The sequence below is a fragment of the Schistocerca nitens genome, chromosome 2 (assembly GCF_023898315.1).
Source record: "Schistocerca nitens isolate TAMUIC-IGC-003100 chromosome 2, iqSchNite1.1, whole genome shotgun sequence".
NCBI classification, from domain to species: Eukaryota; Metazoa; Arthropoda; class Insecta; order Orthoptera; family Acrididae; genus Schistocerca; species Schistocerca nitens.
The window spans coordinates 276,355,672-276,380,087 of NC_064615.1; the positions used below are offsets into that span (position 1 = coordinate 276,355,672).

General features: G+C 41.8%; 1 protein-coding gene across 1 annotated transcript in view; it reads right to left on the reverse strand.

The window, feature by feature from the left end:
- Positions 1-24,416, reverse strand: part of LOC126234982 (xaa-Pro aminopeptidase ApepP-like) — a 241,482-nt gene that overhangs the window by 36,626 nt on the left and 180,440 nt on the right. Inside the window, exons 9-10 of the mRNA XM_049943721.1 lie at positions 17,732-17,945; positions 41-274 (exon numbers count right to left, since the gene is read on the reverse strand). Coding sequence (XP_049799678.1) covers positions 41-274; positions 17,732-17,945 — 448 coding nt within the window. The remainder of the gene's footprint in view (positions 1-40; positions 275-17,731; positions 17,946-24,416) is intronic.

Below are 24,416 nucleotides of genomic sequence, written 5' to 3' on the forward strand. Positions count from 1 at the left end.
AAGCAAGTAATAATAATTTGAATTAAAAGAATTATAAGACCTTCATGCACAGCTAAAAATGAGCCAATCCCATGTGTACTTCCATGTCCGTAGTTCAATCCAAGACTGTATAAAGGTGCTCGTATTAAAATCTCAAGTTCACTTAAAGTTTTGCCTTCAGGAAAAATAGTTGTTGCAATATTAATGCAACCCATGAGCAGTTTAGTGTATATAGTACGTTGCTCTTCAGTTGGTACTCCATAATGCATTGTGCGAGTGACGTCTGTTGTTCCATCTACATAAACAAACATTTAAATTTGAGTACAACACTCATTACACATGTAAACTGCAAAAAAATCAACAAAACATGATAGTAAAAATATCTTTGGATGTTGCATCTATAAAAACTGAAAAAAATATCTTTAAATGTTGCATCTGTAAAAACTATAAGTAACTTATTTGTGAAAAAAATGATGGTTGGGACAGGTCACCATCAACCTCTTAGATGGAGTGTATTATGATGGATACATGAACATACAGAAACTGATGTATCTGCTTAGCTCTCAAAATTTTGACTGTCCCAATTCCTGGATACTTATTACTAAAACTCTCTGTCTTCTCACACCCCTCCCAACTTCTATCTCACCAGATGCACACGAACAACAGACAAAAATCATATCTTCTGAAACAGGAGGAAATTGTTGGAGGAAATGTGGCTGATACAGAAGTAGACAGTTTCTCAGCCTGAAATCCAAAAACTGTGTTTTTGGACAAACATGTACTATCTGTTACTCTAGGTTATCCATCTTGAGCTGACTGCTACTGCTGTGGAAGATGGTCATGCAAACACATGTATTAAACATGTACTAATTTTGTACATAATACTCTTTTGGATCAGATCACTTTGTACAGAATATTTTTCCTTGAGCAGATTCCATTCCTGAAATGTGATTCTGGAAGGTCTACTCTTACTCTTTGTGCCCATGGCATAAGCTATTACATACATAGTGCAGTGGTGGAGAAAGTCAGCTAAAATAAGATGGCCATGTGATGATTACAAGTAGCACCAACCATGTATATAAAAACAAAATCAAGGCAGCCCTGCAATGGTTGTGAAACTTAAAGCCAATACAACTGAATACAAACATTTTCATCACAAACAAGCCACTGTGACATGATCTGCCACAACTGTCATGTAAATGCCACAATAGTCATGCAAAAAAAGAAGTACAGCTCTACAATTATGAGCTAAAAGAGTTGTGTGATAAGTTTTTCTATGTAGATTTGCTAGAACTAAGTAAAATGAACCATGAAGAACATATGAGCAATGGACTGAATATAAACAGAAAGGGAAATACCAAGCTAGTTCCTCCTGTTGAGTGAACTGTGCAACAAAGCTTGCAAGCAAGTGGATCAATTGTCCCTAGACTACAACCATAAGTCCTTTCTAGAACAAAGACCATCATACAAGTATTCAGAGATGTAACTCAAATGTGTCTGAGTCCTATTCACTTGATATGTATGTAATGACTCCTGCTATATACATTCCACAGTACAGTGGTGTAGACTGCATGAGAGTTCCATGGTTCTATACCCCATTGTGTTTATTCTTTGTTTTTGATTATACGGTTAATCCTTGTTTTGTCTTGTTGACATGGAATATCATGCAAACCACATAAACAGAGACAGAAAACAATGGTGCGTGAAAAAGTTTGCTGTGTAAAACATGAGAAATGCATAGTTCTGCAGAGAAACTAAAAATTAGGCTATGAGTATCAGTGTCTAAAGAAGGAAAACTGCAAAGATGTGTTAACAGATGGAATTTCCCAATGTAGGTGAGAAACCATGAGGAAATCACAGCCACTTATGATGCTTTACCTCGATAAAGTGAAACGCTTCTTGTTAGGAAAAAAAATTACTCATTTTCTAGTAGTTCAACAACAGAATGAAAATACCCTTGGGAATTGTAAAGTAGCTGCAAACAATATGGCCACACAAATGAAGAATTTACTTTTGCATAATTAATTTACGTGTGGAAATAAACCTTTTCATGAGTTAAGTACATATAAATGGTGCCGTCCAACATGATCATGCATAACAGTGGTTCCATGCTGGCTTGACACTCCGTGACATGTGAAAACTACAACTGTTAACTCCTGCACCAACCATGTCAGTTTTTCATTCAGCACAAAGATGAGTTCCTCACCAGTGCCTACTGAGCCAGCCTCACGTAATGGAAACTTTAGCAAGGTTACGATCAAACAACCACCTTTTTGGCAGCATGACCCCTTGCTTTGGTTCACAGAATTAGAGAGCCAATTCATCTTAGCACAGATTACGGCAGATGAAACAAAATATAGTTAAGTGGTAGCTGCATTAAGGGACGATCTTGCCACAGAAGTCCAAGACATTCTTCCCACACCTCCTGAAATCAAACGATATGCTGCCATAAAGAAGGCATTGATTATGCGGTTGTCCCAGTCTGAAGCTAAATGTCTGGAAAAACATTTATAAATAGAGGAATTAGGCAATAGAACTCCATCACAACTGCTTCATCAGCTGCGTACTCTTGCAGGTAATACTGCCAGTGATGATGTATTATGCAATACATGGCTATCCTGACTGCCAGTGGATGCACAGAAGACTTTAACAGTATGTGCTGGATATTTGAAGGAATTATCGCAAACAGCTGGTCAGATAGCAGAAATGTATCAGATGACAAGCAGTGAGGCAATGGTTACTGCACAGAATAACACAACTTCAACAGCTCTGTCATCATTACAGTCTCAACTAGCTGAGCTTACAGTACAAGTGACTGCACTACAAAAAGCACACAAAAGGTAACACACAGGTCAATGGTCAAGGAGTCGAAATCATTTGTCAGTGATACACAACATATGTTGGCACCACAGAAAATTTGGTGAAGATGCACAGAAATGTATACTATCTTGTAAAGTGAATCGTGATGCCGATACGGTAGCAGTTACAGCCACATCAACAGGTAATGCACAACACTTGTTTATCAAGGAACACAACACAAAAGTACAGTACCAGATAGACCAAGTTACCATGTCACAGTCATGATGACACTTGCCTGTATACTGCAAATGATACAAATATTACGACATATGGACACATCACTTTACTACTCAACTTCGGACTGCATCGTACCTTTGAGTAGCGGTATACTGTGACTGATGTATCACACCCGATACTAGTAACAGACTTCCTGGCATTCTATGATCTTGAACCTGACCTATGACAACAGCAATTAGGTGACGCTACAATGTACATGCCTGCACAAGGTAAGGTGAATTGTACTGCCACCACAACATAGTGATTGCTGGGCACACATAATATACACGTCTACTAAAAAATTTCCCAGAGATCACAAGGCATTCGTTAATGTTAGCACCTATCAAACACTTGATGGTTCATCATATCCTCACTATCCCTGGTCTTCCAACTGATGCACGCCCTTGACTTTTAGCAACAGATAAATTACAAATTATCAAAAAAGAGTTTTGTAGCATGTTAGCTCAAGGTATTTGCCATTCTTCAAGTAGCAGATGGGCAGACCCTCTTCATATGGTACCAAAAAGAAGAACGGTTGGCATCATGATGCATTCTTATCAAAAACTGCAAAGAACGGTGTCACTGGAACACTCATCCAATTGCTAGAAACATATATAAAGGGTATACAGCAATGCATGGAGATTCTGCACCTTAAAGGAGAAATACTGGAGGAGAAGGTTAGGTATAAGAAATACATATTTTGGTGTTCTTCAGGACTCCATTTTAGGTCCAGTCCTATTCACATGCTATGTAAATGATTTCCCAAGTTCTCTTACAATAAGCAATTGATCACTATGTATGCTTATGATGAATCTGGTGTCTGCTATGCAGACAGTGGGCCCAGCCTAGCTTAATAGATACAAAATTTTACTGAAAAGGCAAGAACTCACTCTGAAAGAGACAACCTAAAAGTAAACATAGAATAAACTAATATTATTCATTTTAAGCCAAGTGGTCCAAACAGTCAAAATTTGGGACTGATGAAATTCTACCAAAAACCCATACAGATAGTAAATTCTTGGTTTTATGCATAGATGATCAACTTTCATGGAAACAGTAAGCTGATTATGTCTGTAAAAAAATGACACCCAGTCCATATGTATTAAGAAGATTACCACATCTTAATTCTGAAACCCTAAGGACTGTATATTATGAATTGGTGTACCCTTTCTTCTCTTATGGAATAGTACTGTGGGGTGGGACATGCCAAACTAATATGAAAAGGGTTTTCATACTGCAGAAGCAAGCCTTGAGGATCATAGCAAAAGTAAAAACAGGAACTTCTTGTGAACCCCTATTCATTAGACACGATATACTCACAGTTTATGTCCTGTATATACTAGAAACTGTAATGCTAGTGAAAGGAGACACTAAGATCACAAAAAGAAACATGGATATTCACAACTATGGAACAAGGCATAGAAAAGAATTTCATATGGTTAACAGAAGATTAACTTTAATAGCAAAAAGCCCCTACGTCAAAGGAGCTGTTTTTTTTTAATAACTTATTACCAAGTGAAGTTAAGATGTTGACAGGGGATACCTGTAAAAAGTGAGTCAAGCAGTAGCTTATCCAAAACTGCCCTTATAACCTAAATTTATCATGAATATGTGGTGTCGACAAGTACAAACGTTACATCTCCCCATTGTAAGTTCTTGGGCTCTGAACCAAACAGCCCATGCCATCTTGCTTGTTCATCAGCCAGCAAATACAGCAACTTCCTGAGGCGGGAATTTTACAGCCCTCTGATAGTAACTAGTCATTACCCACACACCTCACCCCTAAACAGGATGGCTCCTTTCGTATGTGTGGTGATTACAGATGCTTGAATGCTAGAACTGTGATGGACAATTATCCTATATCGAACATTTCCGACTTCACTCACCTTGTCGTGGGTGTTACAATATTCAGCGTACTGGTTTGCAAACACGCTTATCACCAAATCACAGCCGCATCTGAAGACATTCCGAAAATGGTGATTATCACCCCTGTTGGGTTGTACGAGTACCATTTTATGCCATTCAGATTAATAAAAGCTGCCCAGATGCGGCAATGATTTATTGACTCTCTTCTGCTCCACTCTGACTTCCGTTTTGTATGTACTGATGCTATCCTGACCTTCAGCAAATCCACACAAGATCACTAACGCCACATTGCGATAGTACAGGATACTCTCTGGTCAAATGGAGTCGAGATCAAAAGACAATCTGCAACTGCACCAACAATCTGTCCAATTCTTGGGGTACACATTCTTGGCCGCCAGGATACACCCCGTCCTGAATCAAAGGTGTTATCAGTTTTATTCATGCCGCTCTCTACCACACACAAAGAGCTCCATCAGTTCCTGGGAATGATAAACTACTATCATCAGCAGTCGACACCCAGGCAGCCCACACTAACACCCTCGCCGGCAAGCAAACTTCAGGGACGCACCCCGTTCCATGGATGGAACCAATGCACGCAGCTTTCCAAGCCCTGAAAGTCTCTCTCACACTAGCCATCACCCTCGCTCATCCAATCTCAGATGCTGAACTCTTCATTACCATGGATGCCATTGACTCCGTGGTAGGCGTGGTCCTACAACAATGCCACAATGACGTGGTCATGCCATTTCAGTTCTTTTTGAAGAAACTTTCAGACACCCAAAAAAAATACTTATCATTTGAATGTGATCTTTTAGCAGTTTATGAGGCAGTGAAACACTTCTGCCCCGATGTCAAGGGCTGACCTTTCCACATCCTGACCGACCATAAACCAGTAGCAGATGCCATATGCAATCCCCCTCTTGACCACCCACCCCCGTTGCTTTCAGCATTTCGATTTCATATCTCAATTCTCTACTGACAACCGCCACATCAAAGGTACCAACAACATTGCTGCAGAGATCCTCAACAGTCATTGACCTTTGCGACCTTGGATCCATACAGAACCAGGACGAGGATACACAGCAACTTTTCAACAGCACCTCCACTTTGCTGTCTTTCACCAAAGCAAGACTTGCCAGCATCCGAGAGGAAGTCTGGTGCGACTCATTCACCAGCACCCTCCAACCCCACATCCCCACCCTGCTCCACTGTTCAGTGTTTGACACACAACTTTTTCTAGGACATCCTGGAATTAAGTCATTGACATTTATCATGTCAGAATGGTTTGTATGGCAAGACATGAAGCGCAGTTGTCAGACCTGGGCACGGAACTGCATCACCTGCCCCAGTGCATCAAAGTCACCAGGCACATGTTCCACCTCTCCGCAAATTCGACATTCCATTTAGCCGCTTTTGCCATGTACATCAGCGCCCCCCCCCCCCCCCCCTCCCTCAGAGGGCTTCTGATATGTTCTTCCTTGCATCGATTGTTTATCTCGATGTGTAGAGGCTGTACCTCTCACCAGCATAGTTGCTGAAGCTGTGTCTAAGGCTTTTGTTTCTTCCTTGATTTCCTGCTTCGGCTGCCGCACTACCATCACCTCCGACCAGGCCTGGCAGTTTGTATCAGCACTCTTCACCCAACTCTGTCAGCTGTGTGGTGTCAACAAATGATGCACAAATGCCTACCACCCCCAAGCAAACGGAGTGGTAGGACAGTGGCATCACACTTTCAAGACAGCACTGCAGTGTCACAACAGTTTTTGGACTGAGGCTCTCCCATGGGTACTACTAAGCCCTACGGTCATCGTGCAAACCAGATATTGAGGGCACCATGAGTGAATTTGTCTATGGTGAAAACCCTGTCCTCCCTGAGGAGCTGTTACAACCCCCCTCTTCCCTGACAATCCCCCCCACCCTTTCCCGACTTCATAAGCCAGATCTGATCGCATTTTGCAAACATTTCCCTGACCTCCCATCTAGCCATACTCCCCCTTCCCCACCCCACTCTACTCCTATGTGCCCTCCGATCTCCTTTCATGTATGTTTGTTTTTCTCTGCAACAACACCAACTGGGCCCCATTTGCCCCACCATATTCAGTACCATACGAGGTCATAAACCACACCGCTAACATGATGGACATCCAGGTTAAAGGTTCACCACTCACTGTTTCTCTCCACCATCTGAAACTGGCGCACCTCAATCCAGCGTCTTTCATGCCCGCTGTTATTATGCAGCCCCCCAGCATTGAGGACTCATGCTCAAGCTATAATCTCTCAGAGCTGCCACCGCAGCCCTCACCTAAATATGAATCTATGTCACCATCAACGCCATTCCTCGGGGTCTCGCTCTCTCTCTCTCTCTCTATACCTCCTCCCCCCTACCCCCTCTAGTGGTTCTGCAAACTGACATCCCACCCAAATGTGTGGAGGATGTCACCGTCCTCATCAACGATAATATCTTCATCCTTATTCAAGTCAACTCGCCTCACCCGACCAGGGACCCGGTTTGCCAGTTGATCGCTGGCTCCCGCCTGTTCCCACATGGGGTCGATCACACGCTCCTCCAAGCTATGGTAACTCCCCTAGGGATGGTTACAGTTCGAATGCTGCCAGACGACCACACGGGGGACACAGTCCCTCCCCACACCACTACATCCTCACTCATGGGCCGATGCCTCATCTGCCCACACCACCTACAGGAGTTCCACGTCAACCTCCCAGCGTAGTCCCTGCAACAACCTCTAGAGATGGAAATCCCCATCACATCACTGCCGTCACACTCACTGTACATGCCCCCCTTCCACTACACTCAAACCATGCTCCACACTATGGGGGAAGGGGAGGGGGGTGTCAATGTGGCGTTGACAAATATGAATGACAGATCTCTGCCATCAAAAGTTTTTGACTCTGAACCTAACGGCTCATGCCATCTTGCTTGTTCAGTTCGCTTTATAATTTGTTGTAATGTGGACATTTGTATGAAATATACTGATTCTTACAGATATGAGTGTGTTTCTTTGGGCTGCAACCCAACAGAAATCCCACAAATATAATGTAATAAGAAAGCAAATCCTCGGCCATTTGTTCTGCAGCAATTTTGAACCCAGGCAATCAGTTCAATACACAATCTAGCACATACCAGAATCTGAGGAACCATGAAGCAGGTTAAATGAAGTTACATCTGGCCAAGTATGAACATTGTCAGTAAATTGTATGTCTAACAATGTATGGCCTGTCAAAAGAAGAAAATCACACAACATGTAAAGGCCAATTAGGTACAATATTATGAAAAGGAAAGTTTCTACTCAGTATATAGCAGAAATGCTGAGTCGCAAATAGGTGCAACGAAAAGATTGTAACAAGACTGTGGATTCAGTTGCATAATACTGCAGTCATATGTGTGAGCTGCATTTGCATGAGAATGTTTGTGTGTGCATCTGTCATCTATTGTTGATGAAGGCCTTAATGGCCGAAAGCTTTATTTGTGACAGTCTTTTTGTTGTACCTATCTGCGACTCAGCATCTCCACTATATGATGAGTAGCAACTTCGCTTTTCATAATATTGTTACATTCCATCCTGGATATCCCTTTGTTTGATTTTCACCATTAGGTACACTTAGAATGCCTAACTAACAATGTGACCACAGCCACATGGATATTGTAGGCCCACTATCAATGTCCAAAGACTGCAGTTACTGCCTTAAAATCATGGACAGATACTCAAGGTGGCCAGAAGCATTACCTATGGCAGATGTCACTGCAAAGAATGTGGTGAAAAAGTTTTTCAGAGGATACATTATGCATTTTGGCATACTGTTGAGAATAATGACAGATCAAGGATGTCAATTTGAGGCACGCCTCTTTATGGTCCTGGCCACATTTTTAGGTGGCAAGCGAACAAGGACCAGCACTTATCATTCCACAGCAAACACCGTGTTTTACTAGGATTGAGAACAGCATTCAAGTATGACCTCCAAGCCACAGTAGCAGAGCTGTTGTATGGCCAATTGTTACATCTGCCTGGAGAGTTCATCCATGATATGGGAGATAAAACTATCACAGTGCCAGACTTTGTTACCAAGTTGCAATCCCACATACATCAGTTTCATCCAGTACAGCCTCATGAACAAACCAGATGCGACATGTTTGTCTTTGAAGATTTAGCAACCTGTTCACATGTGCCATTACGTAATGACACCATATACAGACCACTGCAACTGCCATATGCAGGTCCATATACAGTAATTAGTCAAAGAGACAACAATTTCAAGATTGACATCCATAGGCTACCCTATCACAGCTGTTATTAACTGTATCAGTCTGGCATTTCAAGATTCATGACCAACAGAAAAAGAACTGGCATTGAGAAACATGAAGAAGGGAGAGGCAGCAACTAAAGATTCTCCCACACAGCAAGCTACAGAGGAGCCTCAATGAACATTGGATGCTGCAACACAGGAAACACCAGCAGGAGCTACAACCCTGCAGCTAGAAGAACACACCCATTCGAAGGAGATGCCTCCTGGGTTTTAAGAAAGGCGTGACAACATGATCTGGATGGCATGTCAAATTTAACGAGAAGTATTGCTGACACTGGGAGTGGGGGTAATTTTTTAGTGACTCCTACTATACACATTCCACAGTACAGTGGTGTGGACTGTACTAGAGTTCCGTGCCACATTGTTTTTATTCTTGGTTTTTGATAATATAATTATTCCTTATTTTGACTTGTTGACACTGAATGCCAAGCAAACCACATACTTCTGTGTAATTAATTTATATGTAGAAATAAATCTTTTCATGAGTTAACCACACATATATGCTTCAGACAGACTTAAATTCATATGGGAATAATCTTATCATTTTTTATTATAATGTACAAGGCACACGAAACAAAATAAACACTTTTGAATAATTTGTTACAGTACTGGCTGCATGTGTTGTAGTTGTCACAGAAAATCAGAAACCAGTAGACAAAATTCATTGTTTCAAATTAGAGAGCCACAATCTAGAGATATCTTACTATAGAGCACATAACAAAGGCAGTGGTGTTACCATTTACTTGAGGAAAAGGTAAGCTTATAACCACCATACAAAAAGTGCACTGGGTGAACAAGTTTGCTGTAGAAAAAGGTTTCAAATTTGTAATTCTCAAATTTGTATTTCATATTGTTTCTTTTCTTTTTTGAAGGCATATATTGATATCTCTCTGGAAATTTTGATACTTTCCTGAAATCACTTGATGGAGTTTTGAGTAAGTTAATGTCAGGTCATGTAAGTGTAAATCTCATGATATTCAGAGACCTGAACATCAACACTTTACATGATTGCCAGGAAAGCAAATGTTTTGCAGATTGTACCATATTTTATGACGCTAAAGATTTACTGGAGCTGGTACCCACTAGAATAGTTAGCACACATAATAGTCCAGTAAATCATGTTTCAACAAATTATGACCACATATTCTCAGCATGCATATTAAATGGCCTCTTCTTGGATAATTTACTCAGAGACCAGTGGCTAGACTGTGATTTCTAATTGTTTAATTGCCTCATAAATTTCCTTTTGTACAGCAATGTACTTGTAACATAGGACATGTTATTATGCTTACAATCTATCAATATATGCAGTACATATAACAGCTTCCACAGTAAATATATTAATAGCTTGCACAATGTATGTATGATGTTCTATAATGCATGGTGATTTAGAGTACATAATCTTTTAACTCGGGTATTGTCAATGCCTACACCATGATGTCGGCCACCACATGACCATAGGTCACATGTAAGACAGCTCACAGGCAGCTGTTCCACACAGGTGCAGAGCTACCAATGAGGACAGCACAGACATGGCTCATGCATGTAGCTGCCTCCACAGTAACATAGCAATGTCCAGCCAGTGTACTCACATCAAATAGCTACACGACGGTACTGCACCAATCGTGCAATGCCATGCCACAGTAGACTCACTGATGGTAGGTATATTTCTACACTGCCTGGGGCTTTATAAGTGCATGCAGCCCTTCACTTCAGCAGTTTCATCTTGGGCTTCACTACTGCTGATACCGTGAGGCCACACCATTCAGATCACAATCTTCAGGATATCAATCCCACTCTGGAACTAGACTACCCCAAGGGTTCTGCTTCACAGCACTCAAACCTCAGTGTCATCCACAGACTCTGCTGACATCCGTCCCAGTGGCTGCTCTATATCATTAATTGGTGTACAGTATTATTCTCTTTTGGCTTTTTCCTTATTGTTGAATAAACTTGTTTTCTATGCACACCTACTGTTATTTGTTGTTCTTCATTTACAGACACAAGAAATAGTGGTCATAGTACTGTTTTACATTTTCTGCCCTGGTGGCACGTCCTCGCTTTCCATGGGTATGTCTCATCACCTCTGATGGGGAATCTCTGTGCGTTTTTTGTTTTTTGTTTTTGTTCGCTTCCAGAGTGGACGGTGTTTAAATTTAGGTTTTGGAGGAGTTTCTCTTTGTTCTTGTGTTTGTCTTACTTGTCACTTATTCTTTTTTACCTTGGTGGCTGCCCAGCAAGAGGAAACTGTGTCACAACACAAACTTCTTGAGTTTCAGTGAATGCAGTACACTCGACTGAAGGACAAGATATCATTGCTGTTGGAGGTCTGACAGCTTCTGCAACAAGCCCTGTTTCAACGAGTCACCCATGCTGATGATGACAGCAGCAGACACCATTCAGCTCCACCATTCTGCAAGTTGGATGCTGTCACAAAGGAATGGGATGAATACAAACTGCAGAAGTTTCAACACTTTGTGGCTTTCAATATTTCGTTTGATTTTCAATGGTGATATTTCTTCTCTTGGGTTGGCATGGATATCTCAGGAATTTGCACTAAGCTTTTGTCACTTACTCAGCCTGAATCTGTTCCGTTCCTGGAATTCACTGCTGTTCTTGATAAGTATTTAGACTCAAAAGTTGCTGGTCACTGCTGTGCCGTATAGGTTCTTTCAATTGAAGTGCTAACCTATCCAGTCCTATTGGCAGTGGCTCAAAGAGTTACATGGTATGACCCACACCTGCCAATTTACATGCCCTTGTGGTAAGTCTTACACAGATGCCATGCTGAATAACACTATTGTTCAGAATGTTACTGATTCCTGACTGTGGGCAAATGTCCTCAAAACTATTGGATCCTTCTCTTGAGGATGCCATTCATATAGTTCAGGTGCAGGAATTGTTTGACACTGCAGAGCTGGAAATGTTGCCTCCTATGGTGGCCACTTTTCACACCCTCTGATCTTTTGCAAATGGTATGTCTGCTTCTTCTGGGCAGCATGAACAATCTATGGCATGCCTGCTGAGGTCTCATATTGGTAGCAAATTGCAATCCTGCCCTCAGTGCAATATCTTTCACGATAGGGATGCTTGTTTCTGCCAAGCCAATATTTGTTTTGCAAAAGGTTGGGCACATCCAAGACATTTGCTCAATGAAGTTGCAGTCCTGCTTGTTCCCACAGCCACCCAAGATTCTGAAACAATGGATATTCACAATGCCACACTCCTCAACCATTCAGTTCGTGATGAGGCATTGCCTGTTCAGACCTAATACAGTATTTACACACCTAATACAGTATTTACACAAGGCAGAACTCATCCCAGGTTTTCAGTCTGACCCAGTGTTTCTCAGTGCTTGTAAGTGAGCCACTGAAACTTTTCATTTGGCTGTGTATTCAGAATCAGGTTGTACAATTCCAGCTTGATACTGGGGCTTCTTTGACGTTGATCAATGGGTCCACAATTGGAAAGCTTGGGTCCCCATGGCTCAAAGCTCTGAAACATGCCGTCACCACATACAATTGTGATTGCATCACAATCCTAGGAACTTGTCCTCTATAGATGCAGTACCAATCTACATATAAGGCAATTCCTGTCATGGTGCTTCACTCTTATAACAGTTCTACCAGTTTTAGTCTTAATATTTTTGACACCTCTGGCCTCCAAATCTTTGATAATGCAGTAATGATTAACTCCCATGTCCCCTTTAACAACATCATGAAGCTCTGTGACAAATACCATCAGCTTTTTGACAACCCTCTGGGTAGGGTAAAATACTTTATCACCATCAGTTCGAAAGACGCTGCCCAGCTGCAATTTTTCAAAGCATGAGAGGTGCTTCATGACATTTAGGAGGATGCTGGGCAGAGTTCAGACATATATAGGACCTGGGGGTTATCACGTCCATTTCTGCCAGTCAGTGAGCTTCACCCCTCGTCACAGTAAGAAAACCCAACATGTGACTCCACCATTGCACAGATTTTAAGTTCACCTTTAATTCACAGTCTGTCATGGATTCATACCCTATCTCTTACCCTGAACAGTTAATGGAAAAATTACAAGGAAACATGTTCATCTTAAAGATCAATCTCAAGGATGCCTATTTGTAAGTCCCATTGGATGAAGTGACAAAATCCCTTCTTGTCATCAACACTTATATTGGGCTGTTCTAATATCATTGTCTCCCCTTTGGCAGCACTTTGCCCCAGCTATCTTCCAAACGTTTTTGGAGCACCTAATATAGAAGGTACTGTCCTGCTACAATTATTTTGATGACATCATCATCTTGGGCACTACTTCAAATGAGCATCTCCGGAACCTGGATTACCTTTTCCAAAACCTCACTGATGCAGGACTCAGATGCAATTAAAAATAGATGACATGCACACGCACACACACACACACACACACACACACACACACACACACACACACACACACACACAAATGCAACTCACACACACATGACTATAGTCTCTGGAAACTAAAGCCATGCCCAGAGTGTGTGTCTGTCATCTATTTCTGATGAAAACCTTGCTGGTCTAAAGCTTATTTCTGACAGTCTTTTCATTGTGCTTATCTGTGACTCAGCACCTCTGCTGTAAGGTGAGTAGCAACTTTCCTTTTCGTAATATTGTTATAATATTTTATACTATTTTGTAGTTTAGCAAGTCCAGTATCATGAATGTGAATAATATGGGTGCTAAACAAATAAATAAAGATACTGGTCTGTAATAGTTAGGATCTTAATTCATTCCTTTTTGTGAACAGGCGTTATATTATTTAATTGAAGTTGATCAGGAAATAACTCCATTTTAGAATGAGCAGTTGACAATATCCAATAGTGGTGTAATTATTTCTGCTGCCACATGCTTGATTATGTACTTTGACACACTTTCTTAACTATCACTTCCATGTTTTAAGCTTTCTACAGTATCTAGTAGTTATTACTCAGAATTTTGGCAATTTCTTTTTTATCTGAAACTATTGCATTACTCACTTTTGTCCTTCAGTTTCGTTTGTTTTCTGTGCATATTTTTTGCTGCCCCTCTCAATGCTAATTATATTCCAAGCTATTTTTATTTTATTTGCTGATTCTGAAATAATCTCATTTAATGATCATCTTATCTACTGTCTATACTACAGTGTAGGTTTCAAAACTTTCTCTTCATTGTCTGTCTGACTTTGCTGACTATAAATTGCAGTGCAAACATAAATTCTGCAAAGAAGCCAGGATATTGAAAGCAGAAAGAATTAGCCAATAGGCACGAAGCTAAGATAACATTTCAAAGTCTTGCTAGTCAGTTGCAAATAAAATTACAAACAATGCAACAGAAACTAAAAGTAATGATGCAGAATTAATTGTAAATAATGAGACATTCCAGATTCCCTTCTAGTTAGCAATATTTTTAATAATTACTTTATAGGTACTGTTGAAAGTGATGTCTGCATGAAACTGGGTGCACAGTATGCATTTGAGTCTGCTAATGAACATATATGAAGTACACAAACATGCAGTATGCACTGATTACATTCTGAAGCTTATTGACAGCCTCAGAAACAAAAAATCAGCAGGAATAGATGAAATTTCTCCATTTTGGTTGAAGAAATGTAAATATGAGCTAGTGAAATGACTGGTTTATCTACATTTACACCTACATGATTACTATGCAATTCACAATTAAGTTCCTGGCAGAGGGTTCATCAAAGCACCTTCAGGTTATTTTTGTACCGTTCCACTATTGAACAGCATATGGGAAAAACTAACACTTAAATATTTGTGTGCAAGCTCCGGTTTCTCTAATTTTATTATGATGGCCGCTTCTCCCTATTTAGGAGGGCACCAGCAAAATATTTTTTCATTCAGAGGAAAAAGCTTGTGACTGAAATTTCATGAGGAGATCCTGTCACAATGAAAAATGCCTTTGCTTTAATGACTGCCATGCTACTGTGCAAATCTGTGGAACCCTCTCCTCTGTTTCACAATAATACAAAATGGGCTATCTTCTTTGAACGTTTTGATGCCCTCTGTCAATTCTATCTGATGCAGATAGGAATACTCCAAAGAGGATGGATAAGTGCAGTGTAGACAGTCTCTTTAGTAGATCTATTGCATTTTCTAAGCGTTCTGCCAATAGATCACAGTCTTTGATCGACTTTCCCCACAACATTATCTATGTGATCATCCCAATTTATTTTATTCATAATTGTAATTCCTAAGTATTTAGCTGAATCCACAGCCTTTATATTTGGGTGATTTACCATGTAACTGAAATTTAGTGAATTACTTTCAGTACACATGTTGATGACTTCCCACTTTTCATTATTTAGAGTTAATTGACACTTTTCACATCACATAAATATCTTGTATAAATCATTTTGCAATTGGTTTTTACACCTCCTGTCAATAGCAGTCATTAATTCATGAGAATAAAGAGAAAGTTGTGTTTCATGTGAACACTATTTTCTGTATCTGTGATGGTTATTTGTCAATAAGTCAATTTCTTTGAGGTAATTCGCAATTTCTGAAGACTGCATATGTTCCAAAATCTTATTGCAAAATGACATTAGTTATATATAATAAACTGTTTTCTTGAAGATAATGTACTTGACATGTTGAAACTGGCTGCACTCAAAGCCTTACACAAAAAGGGGAAATGTGTTGAGTCTAGAACTGCAGACCTATTATCCTGACCTCAACATTCAGCAAACTGATTGGGAAAATAATGTTAAAAGGAATGTTGGCACATTATATTAATTATATGTATATAATTATTGAGTGATCCAGCATGGTTCCAGAAGAGGTCAAAGTACCCTGTCAGCTGTAGTACATTTTGTAATATGTAGCTGGAAAAAAATAAATAAATAAAAATTCCCAAGCAGTAGGTGTATCCCTTGGCCCTTCAAAAGCTTTCATAGAGTATTTGATGACATGCTCTTATCAAAAATTGCAGTGAGGCGTGTCACTGAAAAAGTCATGTGATTACTGTAAACATATTTATAAAGCAGATAAGAGTGCACAGAAATTATATTTTCTCGCCTCTTGTCCATCTTTCACTATTAGTGTAGGCTCTGGGGAGAAATCACACCTGAAAGTCTTCTGTATCTACATCTACATACATATTTTATACGCTCCCACACAGTGCACAATGGAGGGTACCAATGATTTCCTGTTCCCCTTACAAATGATGTGAGGGAAACTAACCATCTATATGATTTTTGCCCTGATTTTTCCTATTATGGCTTCACGTCCTTCTGTGAGATGTACTAGAATCATTCTAGTGTTTGTTGCAATGCCAGTCCTCTAAACTTCCTCAACAGCATTTCACAGAAAGAACATCTTCTTCAGCCAGCGATTCTCATCTGAGGTCACAGAGCATTTCTGTAGTACTTATTTATCAATCAAACCTACCACTAACATAAGTAGCAGTATGCCTCTGAATTGCTTTGATGTGTTCCTTTAATATGACCTGATGGTAATCTCAAACACCTCAGCAGTACTAAAGAATGGGTCATATTTTTTTTTCTGTACATGGTCTCCTTTAAAGATGAGCTACACTTTCCTAGAATTTCTCCAATAAACCAAAGCTGAACATTTGCCTTCCCTGAAAGTGATCTTATGTGTTTGTCCAATTCCATGATACTTTGCTATGTTACTCCTAGATACTCAGTCATCATGATTGTTTCAAGCAGCACACCAATAATACTGTATTTGAATGTTATGTGATTGTTTTTCTTACTCACCTACTGTAACTTACATTTTTCCATACCTTGATTTACATATGGTTGCTCATTAACAAATTTCCTTTTCTATGAAAGGTAGACATAGCTCTCTTTCAGTTTCTGGCAGAATGCACTGAAAGCAACACAAATGTTTCACTTGCACTAGTCATTTGGCAGCTCTTATTTGCTGCTAGGAGCTTTGTCTTCTTTACATTTATGGCTGACTTGTACTGCCTCAGAGAACCTCTTAATATTTCTTGTATCTTATTCATCTCCTTTTTTGAATTTGTTAATAGAGTAAGTCATTAGTGAATCTTACACAGTACACTGGCTCTGCATTTGCCTTTAGTCGTCTCGTTTTCTGTTTTTAAGATGTCATCACTATCTTCAATGAACATAATAACTAAGTGTGGACAAATATAAATAGATATTAATCATGAAAAGGGTAGTTGCTATTCGCCATATAGCAGAGATGCTGAGTTGCAGATAGACTGTCAAACAAAGCTATCAGCCAAACAGGTCTTCATCAGAATAGTGGCAGACAGAGACTGTGGTTATGTGTGTGTTGCATTTGACAGTCTTTTTGTTATATCTCTGTCTGTGACTCAGCATCTCCACTATATGGTGAGTAGCAAGTATCCTTTTCATAATATTGTCATTATTCCATCCTGGATTTTCCATTGTTAGATATTAATCATGATGTTTGTAAATGCAAAAACACCATTATTGATATACAAGCACAGCTACAACACAAGTTTGTACTTGCCAAGATACTGTCCACCAGAATCCAGCATGAACAACCCAGATGTGTCTATACGTAAATTTGTACTGTTTGTGCTCTGATAATGTGGAAGTGCTGAGTTAAGTCCAAAAGCTGCAATAGTTCCAAAGCTAGAACCATTGTTATAAACCTGCCGCAACCTGTACTGCTCAAGAATTTCTACTGCTTGCAGTTCATCCCAGTACTCTCCATTCAACACCTGAAAATAGTAAATGTAGATCTTGTTAATAGTAGCTACTGAAATAATATGTAAAATAAATTGATTTTCAATTTCTATAACTGAAAGAATCCTGCTTGTGGAAACTGCAGTACTTCAAAATAACAGATACAGTGGAATAAATTTTTTTGTACAAATCTCTTACAATATAAAATATATTTATTTTTTATTCTTAGTGGTATAGAACAATTTCACTTGAAAATTAGCTGTCTGTAAGGGATAGGGCGAGCTCGACGAAAGTATTCTAATGATGTGGCAGTGAATAAAATAATCATTAGAATATTTTCAATTTTTAAATAAAATCATTCTGCTTTTGGCTGTTAAAACATTATTTATCGTGACTGCAATTTCAACATTGGTCATTTTCAAGTATTGTGGGATGCTGTAATCCACTCAATAATATCAAGCTATGACATTCTGTGTCTGAGCAGTTGCATGTGGTGTTGTGTGCTTATATGCTGTTCCATATACTGCCAAGTCAGAAAGCTGGTGAAATAATGATTTAAACACTTGAGTTTAAATTTCATGTAACAGGCATGGTAAAGGATCACAAAAGTGGCAAAGATGTAAACAAGTGTGGCAGTGAAACTTTCTCGTAGATCAAAACTGTGTGTCAGACCAAGACTTGAACTCATGCTGTGGCTAAGCCATGTCTCCATTGTATCGTTTCTTCCAGGAGTGCTAGTTCTGCAAGGTCTGCAGGAGAGCTTCTGTGAAGTTTGGAAGGTAGGAGACAAGGTTCTGGTGGAATTAAGGCTGTGGGGATGGGTCATGAGTCATGCTTGGGCAGCTCAGATAGTAGAGCACTTCCATGTGAAAGGCAAAGGTCCCAAGTTCAAGTCTTGGTCTGGCACACAGTTTTAATCTGCCAGGACGTTTCATATCAGCACATGCTCCACTGCAGAGTGAAAATTTCATCTTGGAAGTGTAGCACTGATTCAAGCAGTGACCTTGCATTCAGAACTGTGATTCATGTCTAAACCTACATCTACATATACACTCTGCAAGCTGCAGTACAGTGCATGGTGGAGGGTACCCTGCACTCTTATTAGTCACTTACTTTCCTATTCCACTTACGAAAATGACTGTCTATATGCCTCCATATGAGCCCTACTTTCTTCTGTCTTATCTTTGTGGTTCTTATGTGAAATGTATGTTGGTGACAGTAGGATCATTCTGCAATCAGCTGCAAATGGCAATTCTCTAAATTTTCTCAACATTGTTCCTCAAAAAGAACATCGCCTTGTCTTCAGGATACCTGTATGAGTTCCCAAAGCATCTCTGTAACATTTGTGTGATGTTCAAACCTACCAGTAACAAATCTAGCGGCCCTCCTCTAAAGTGTTTCACTGTCTTCCTTTAATCTGACCTGGTGCAGATCCCAAACACTCAAACAGTACTCAAGAGTAGGTCACACTAGCATTCTACATGCAGTCTCCTTCACAAATGAACCACACTTTCCTAAAAATCCTCCCAATAAACTGAAGTCTACTATTCACCTTCCCTACCACAATCCTCACATGTTCATTCAATTTCATATTGTTCTGCAGTATTATACCCAGAGATTTAAATGACATGACTGTGTCAAGAAGGATGCTACTAATACTGTATCTGCATATTCTGTATCTGAACATTACAGGTGTATTTTTCCTACTCATACACATTAATTTACATTTTTATATATTCAGAGCCAGCTGCCATTCATCAAGCCAACTAGAAATTGTGTCTATGTCATCTTGTTTCATTGCAGAGTCACTCATCTCTGACACCTTACCATATGCCACAGCACCATGAGCAAACAACCACAGATTGCTGCTCACCTAGTCTGCCAGATCATTTACCTATGTAGAAAATAATAGTTGTGTGGCATAGAGTGCCATAAATATCGATCCACACAACTCGATACAGTTCGTGGCGTCGAGCGACGTTTTGCTACTTTGGAAAATCCAGTAGCAAATTCAAACTCGAATCAGTTCCCACCATGTGTGTATCCTTCCGCACCGGCTAGTCAACAGGTGTTCAATGCTCGCCAAACAGCAAATATCACACCGAGTGTGCATCCTAGTGGACGTGTGTGGGATCCTTGTGTTGCTTCTAATCAAGTCAACAATTCTGTGCTGGACAGTAATTACTCCGACATCTACAACCAGCCCCACCACTCACGGTCTAGTGAATACTGTGTGCATAACGGACATTCACCGGCGTACTTAAGCACTTGTGGCTTCTCTCAGAGCTACCACGTCAATGAGAATGCACATTTTGACTACGATCCTCACACCGTTCGAGTGTCCGTCGCTTCTCAGCCGCCCCCCCGGCGTCAAGTGAATTTCACGATTCCCGCATTATGGGACGCCAGTAATTCGGACTCGCAATCTTCTGCATGCTCTACTTCTGTCCGAAGTAATAGGCGCACCCCTGCAGTGACTGCAGTGCCGAATCTGCCGAAATTACCAGACTTCAAACCCGCTCACCCGGAGTTCTGGTTTAACCTGGTTGAGCAAACATTCAATGTCTGTGCTTTGGACGATGACGCACGCTTCGCCTGCCTCATGAACCATCTTCACGACCACGTCGATTTAATTTACGATCTGGTCAAAGCACCCCCCCCTAGCAGGGAAGTATGCTGTGGCGAAACAGACGATACTGGAGCGCGTCTCTAAAACCAGGAGAGAAAATGTGCGACAGCTCATCTACGAAGAGCGTCTCAGCGACAGGTCTCCGTCCCAGCTGTGGCGGTGCATCCGTCTTCTCGTCGATGAGCAAGTTATGCCTGATGACACGCTCGCAGAAATCTGGACTGAAAAGCTGCCTTTGCCTGTCCAGACTGCAATCTCTGCGTATGAAGATAGGCCAGTAAATGAACGTTTACGTGCCGCCGACAGAGCATACTCCGCCAGGCAACGTGAGCTCCGTGCACTGCATTCTGGACGTGACCGCACTAAGACGCTTTCTGACGCCACGCCCTTGTCTGGTGCTGCTAATGACAAGTTTGTTAAACTAGCCGCCCTGTCTGCACCTTCAACTCCCCGCAACGACAGTGCATTGGCCTCTGTGGAAGACTGTGGGGCACATACTCCGTCACCTAGCAACTACCCACAGGAGCACAGGCCCGCCCAACCTTACTGTTTCTTCCACGCGAGATTCGGGGAGCAAGCTCGCAAATGCCAGTCACCGTGTTCTTACCCAAACTCCAACCACAGGTAGGCTACGGTGCCACCTCCTGCGATGTAAACAATGGGCACCATCCCACGTTGCACTCCGTTTCGGACAATAACAGTAAGTGTGGTCGAGTCTATGTTCGCGATTTACGATCAGGTGTATGTTTTCTGGTAGACACTGGCGCAGACGTCTCTTTGCTGCCGGTTCGCCTAGCAACCAATAAAGTGCAACCACACAAAACAGTACTTCGTGCAGTGAACTTGTCTACCCTACAGTGTTCGGGTTCCACTTTGTATACAGTGAAACTTTCGCCCGAGTGCAAGCTGGAGTGGACGTTTCTAGTGTTAACAATTGAAGAACCTATTCTCGGAATTGATTTCCTCAAGCACTATCAGTTGTCACTAGATTTTGTGCAAAATACTGTGTTTTATCCCCCCCCCTTAACAAACATATTCCTTTCGCTTCACCAAGTGACAGTTCGGCTAACACCAAACATGTGTGCTGTGCTAAGAAGTGTGTAAACCTATCCTTGGAGCTGCAATCTTGGGCAGACAAGTGGCTAGTGGAGTGCGCCAAGTCTTTGAAGTTGCGGATGGAACATACGGAAATGCTGCTGCATCTCCGCGACATACCCCGTGAGTTGGCCTCCACACAACAACGCCTCGCGGCACTACAAGCAGATGACTCGTCGGCTACAGACAAGGTCAGTCCATGCCAATCTGGTGTTCCCGTGCCCGCGCACGTTAACGACAATGTTGTGAACTCTGTAAACTGTGTCAGCACCCCCTTTTGTAATGATAGGGTATGCCCGAGTGCTCATGCTCCTTGCGTTCCGAATGGACAATTAACTTGCCAAACTCGTTGCAATGAACTACGGCCATCTGCTGTTCGGACACGCGCACTCGTGCCTACAGCGCTCGTAGCGGCATGGCCCGCTACCAAGAACCAGTGTACCAACCTCGCCCATGTTAACACGTGTGCGGCCGTTACGCAGCCTACGAGCGAGTGGCACACCTGTACTTCCGTGCCCTCAGCGCCACCCACTGCCTGCTCCACTTCACGGACATCTGACTGTCGTGCCACGCCACGTATTGCAGTAGTCACTAATGGCACAGTTCATCGGTTATGTCTAACCGATGGGCCGCCCATATCGCAACGCCCACGCCGCCTCAAGCCGGAATTTATGAAAATTGCAAAAGAACAATTGGACGATCTGTTACAAAAGGGAATAATTGAACCTTCTTCTGGTTGCTGGGCTAGTCCTATCCTGTTTGACCAAAAGAAAGACGGTACTTGGCGTATGGTCAGAGACTATAGGCGTTTAAATGCCCGCACCATCATTGATAAATATCCGGTCCCACACATTGCAGACTTCAATCATGCGCTCGCAGGTGCAAAGTACTTCTCTGTTTTGGACTGTAAGCATGCATTTCATCAGATTCCTATGGCTCCGGAGGATATTGAAAAGACTGCCATAACCACTCCCTTTGGGCTGTTCCAATACAAATTTATGCCGTTTGGGTTGAAAAATGCCCCCCCAAACGTGACAGCGTTTCATCAATCAAACTTTATCCCATCTAGACTTTTGTTTCGTATACATGGACGACATATTGGTTTTTGCTCCTACTTTGGAACAGAGTGAGGAGCGTGTTCAAGTCATGACAGATATTTTAGCAGCCGCTGGTATTGAACTGAACAATAAAAAGACTCAATTGCACCAGTCATCTGTCACATTCCTAAGTTATGTTGTGTCATCGGATGGTCTGACACCACCACAGGACAAGATCAAGCCTTTTCTCGAGATGCTACGCCCTCAGACCTATAGGGAATTACGCAGGTTCATTGGAACAGTTAATTATTACCGGAAACATTTGCCAGCCGCTTCTGTGGTGCAGGCTCCTCTCACAGATGCTCTCGCTGGTCCACAAACTTCTGGCACCCGCCAGGTACCATGGACACCAGACATGGACAAGGCATTTAATGAACTCAAACAGCTGTTGGCCTCCGCTGTCACTATTGCTCACCCATGGGCGGACGCCACAATGTTTATCACTACTGACAATGCTATCGGCGCAGTACTGAGTCAGACATACAACGATGTTACGACCCCCCCCCCCCCCCCGCAGTTTTTCTCAAAAAAGCTAAACAACGTGCAGAAGAAATACTCAGCATTCGACAGAGAATTACTTGCAGTTTACGAGGCCATAAGACACTGATGTTGAGGGACGAGATTTCTATGTGCTCACTGATCACAAGCCGTTGGTTCCTGCCATAAAAAATCCTGCGGCTGATCCGCCCCCACGACGCTTTCGTCACATCGATTACATCTTGCAATTTACAAATGACATTCACTACATCCAAGGAGCGGACAATGTGGTCGCTGATTTTCTCTCGCGTGTTGGTGCTGTCACAACCTTAATTGACTTAACGGACCTACCTCGGTTGCAATCGGCAGACCCCGATACCATGCAGTTAATTTCAGACTTAGTGTGGTGTGATGAATTGACTGGTACGTTGCGGCCATTCCTTCCTAAGCCCCTTCAACACGAGGTCTTTGACAAACTACACACATTAGCACACCCCGGTGTCAAAGCTTCCACCCGTCTGGTGGCTGAACGGTTTGTCTGGAGAGACATGCGCCATGACTGTCAGTCTTAGGCAAGGGCATGCATGGTGTGTCAACAGAACAAAGTTTCCAGGCACACTTCTCCACCCCTTGGCTGTTTTGCCCAACCGCCAGGCCGGTTTCACCATGTTCATGTCGACCTCGTAGGCCCTTTGCCCCCCTCCGAGGGTTTCCGTTACTTGTTTACAGCTATTGACAGGATGACTCAGTGGGCTGAGGCTGTGCCTATTCCGAACATTACCTCTGAGACAGTAAGTTGAGCATTCTTAGATTTGTGGATCTCTAGATTTGGCTCACCTGTTTACCTCACCACTGACCAGGGGCGACAATTCGAGTCTTCAGTTTTCTCTGACTTATGTAAAATGTGTGGTATTGTCAAAATTCATACTTCTGCATACCACCCCAAAGCAATGGGCTTGTCGAGCGATGGCATCGCACCTTAAAGTCTGCCCTGCATTGCCATGACTCGCTATGGACAGAGGCACTGCCCTTCGTGCTTCTTGGCCTTCATGCGACTTTCAAGGAAGACCTTAAGGGTTCCGTAGCCGAGTTTGTGTGTGGCCAACCTTTGGTTTTGCCTGGAGAATTAGTCATTCCGACCCCACTTCCATGGCCCTCTGAACTCCCTTCACTTCTCGAGCGGGTGCGCTTGCACTGCAGCAAAATTC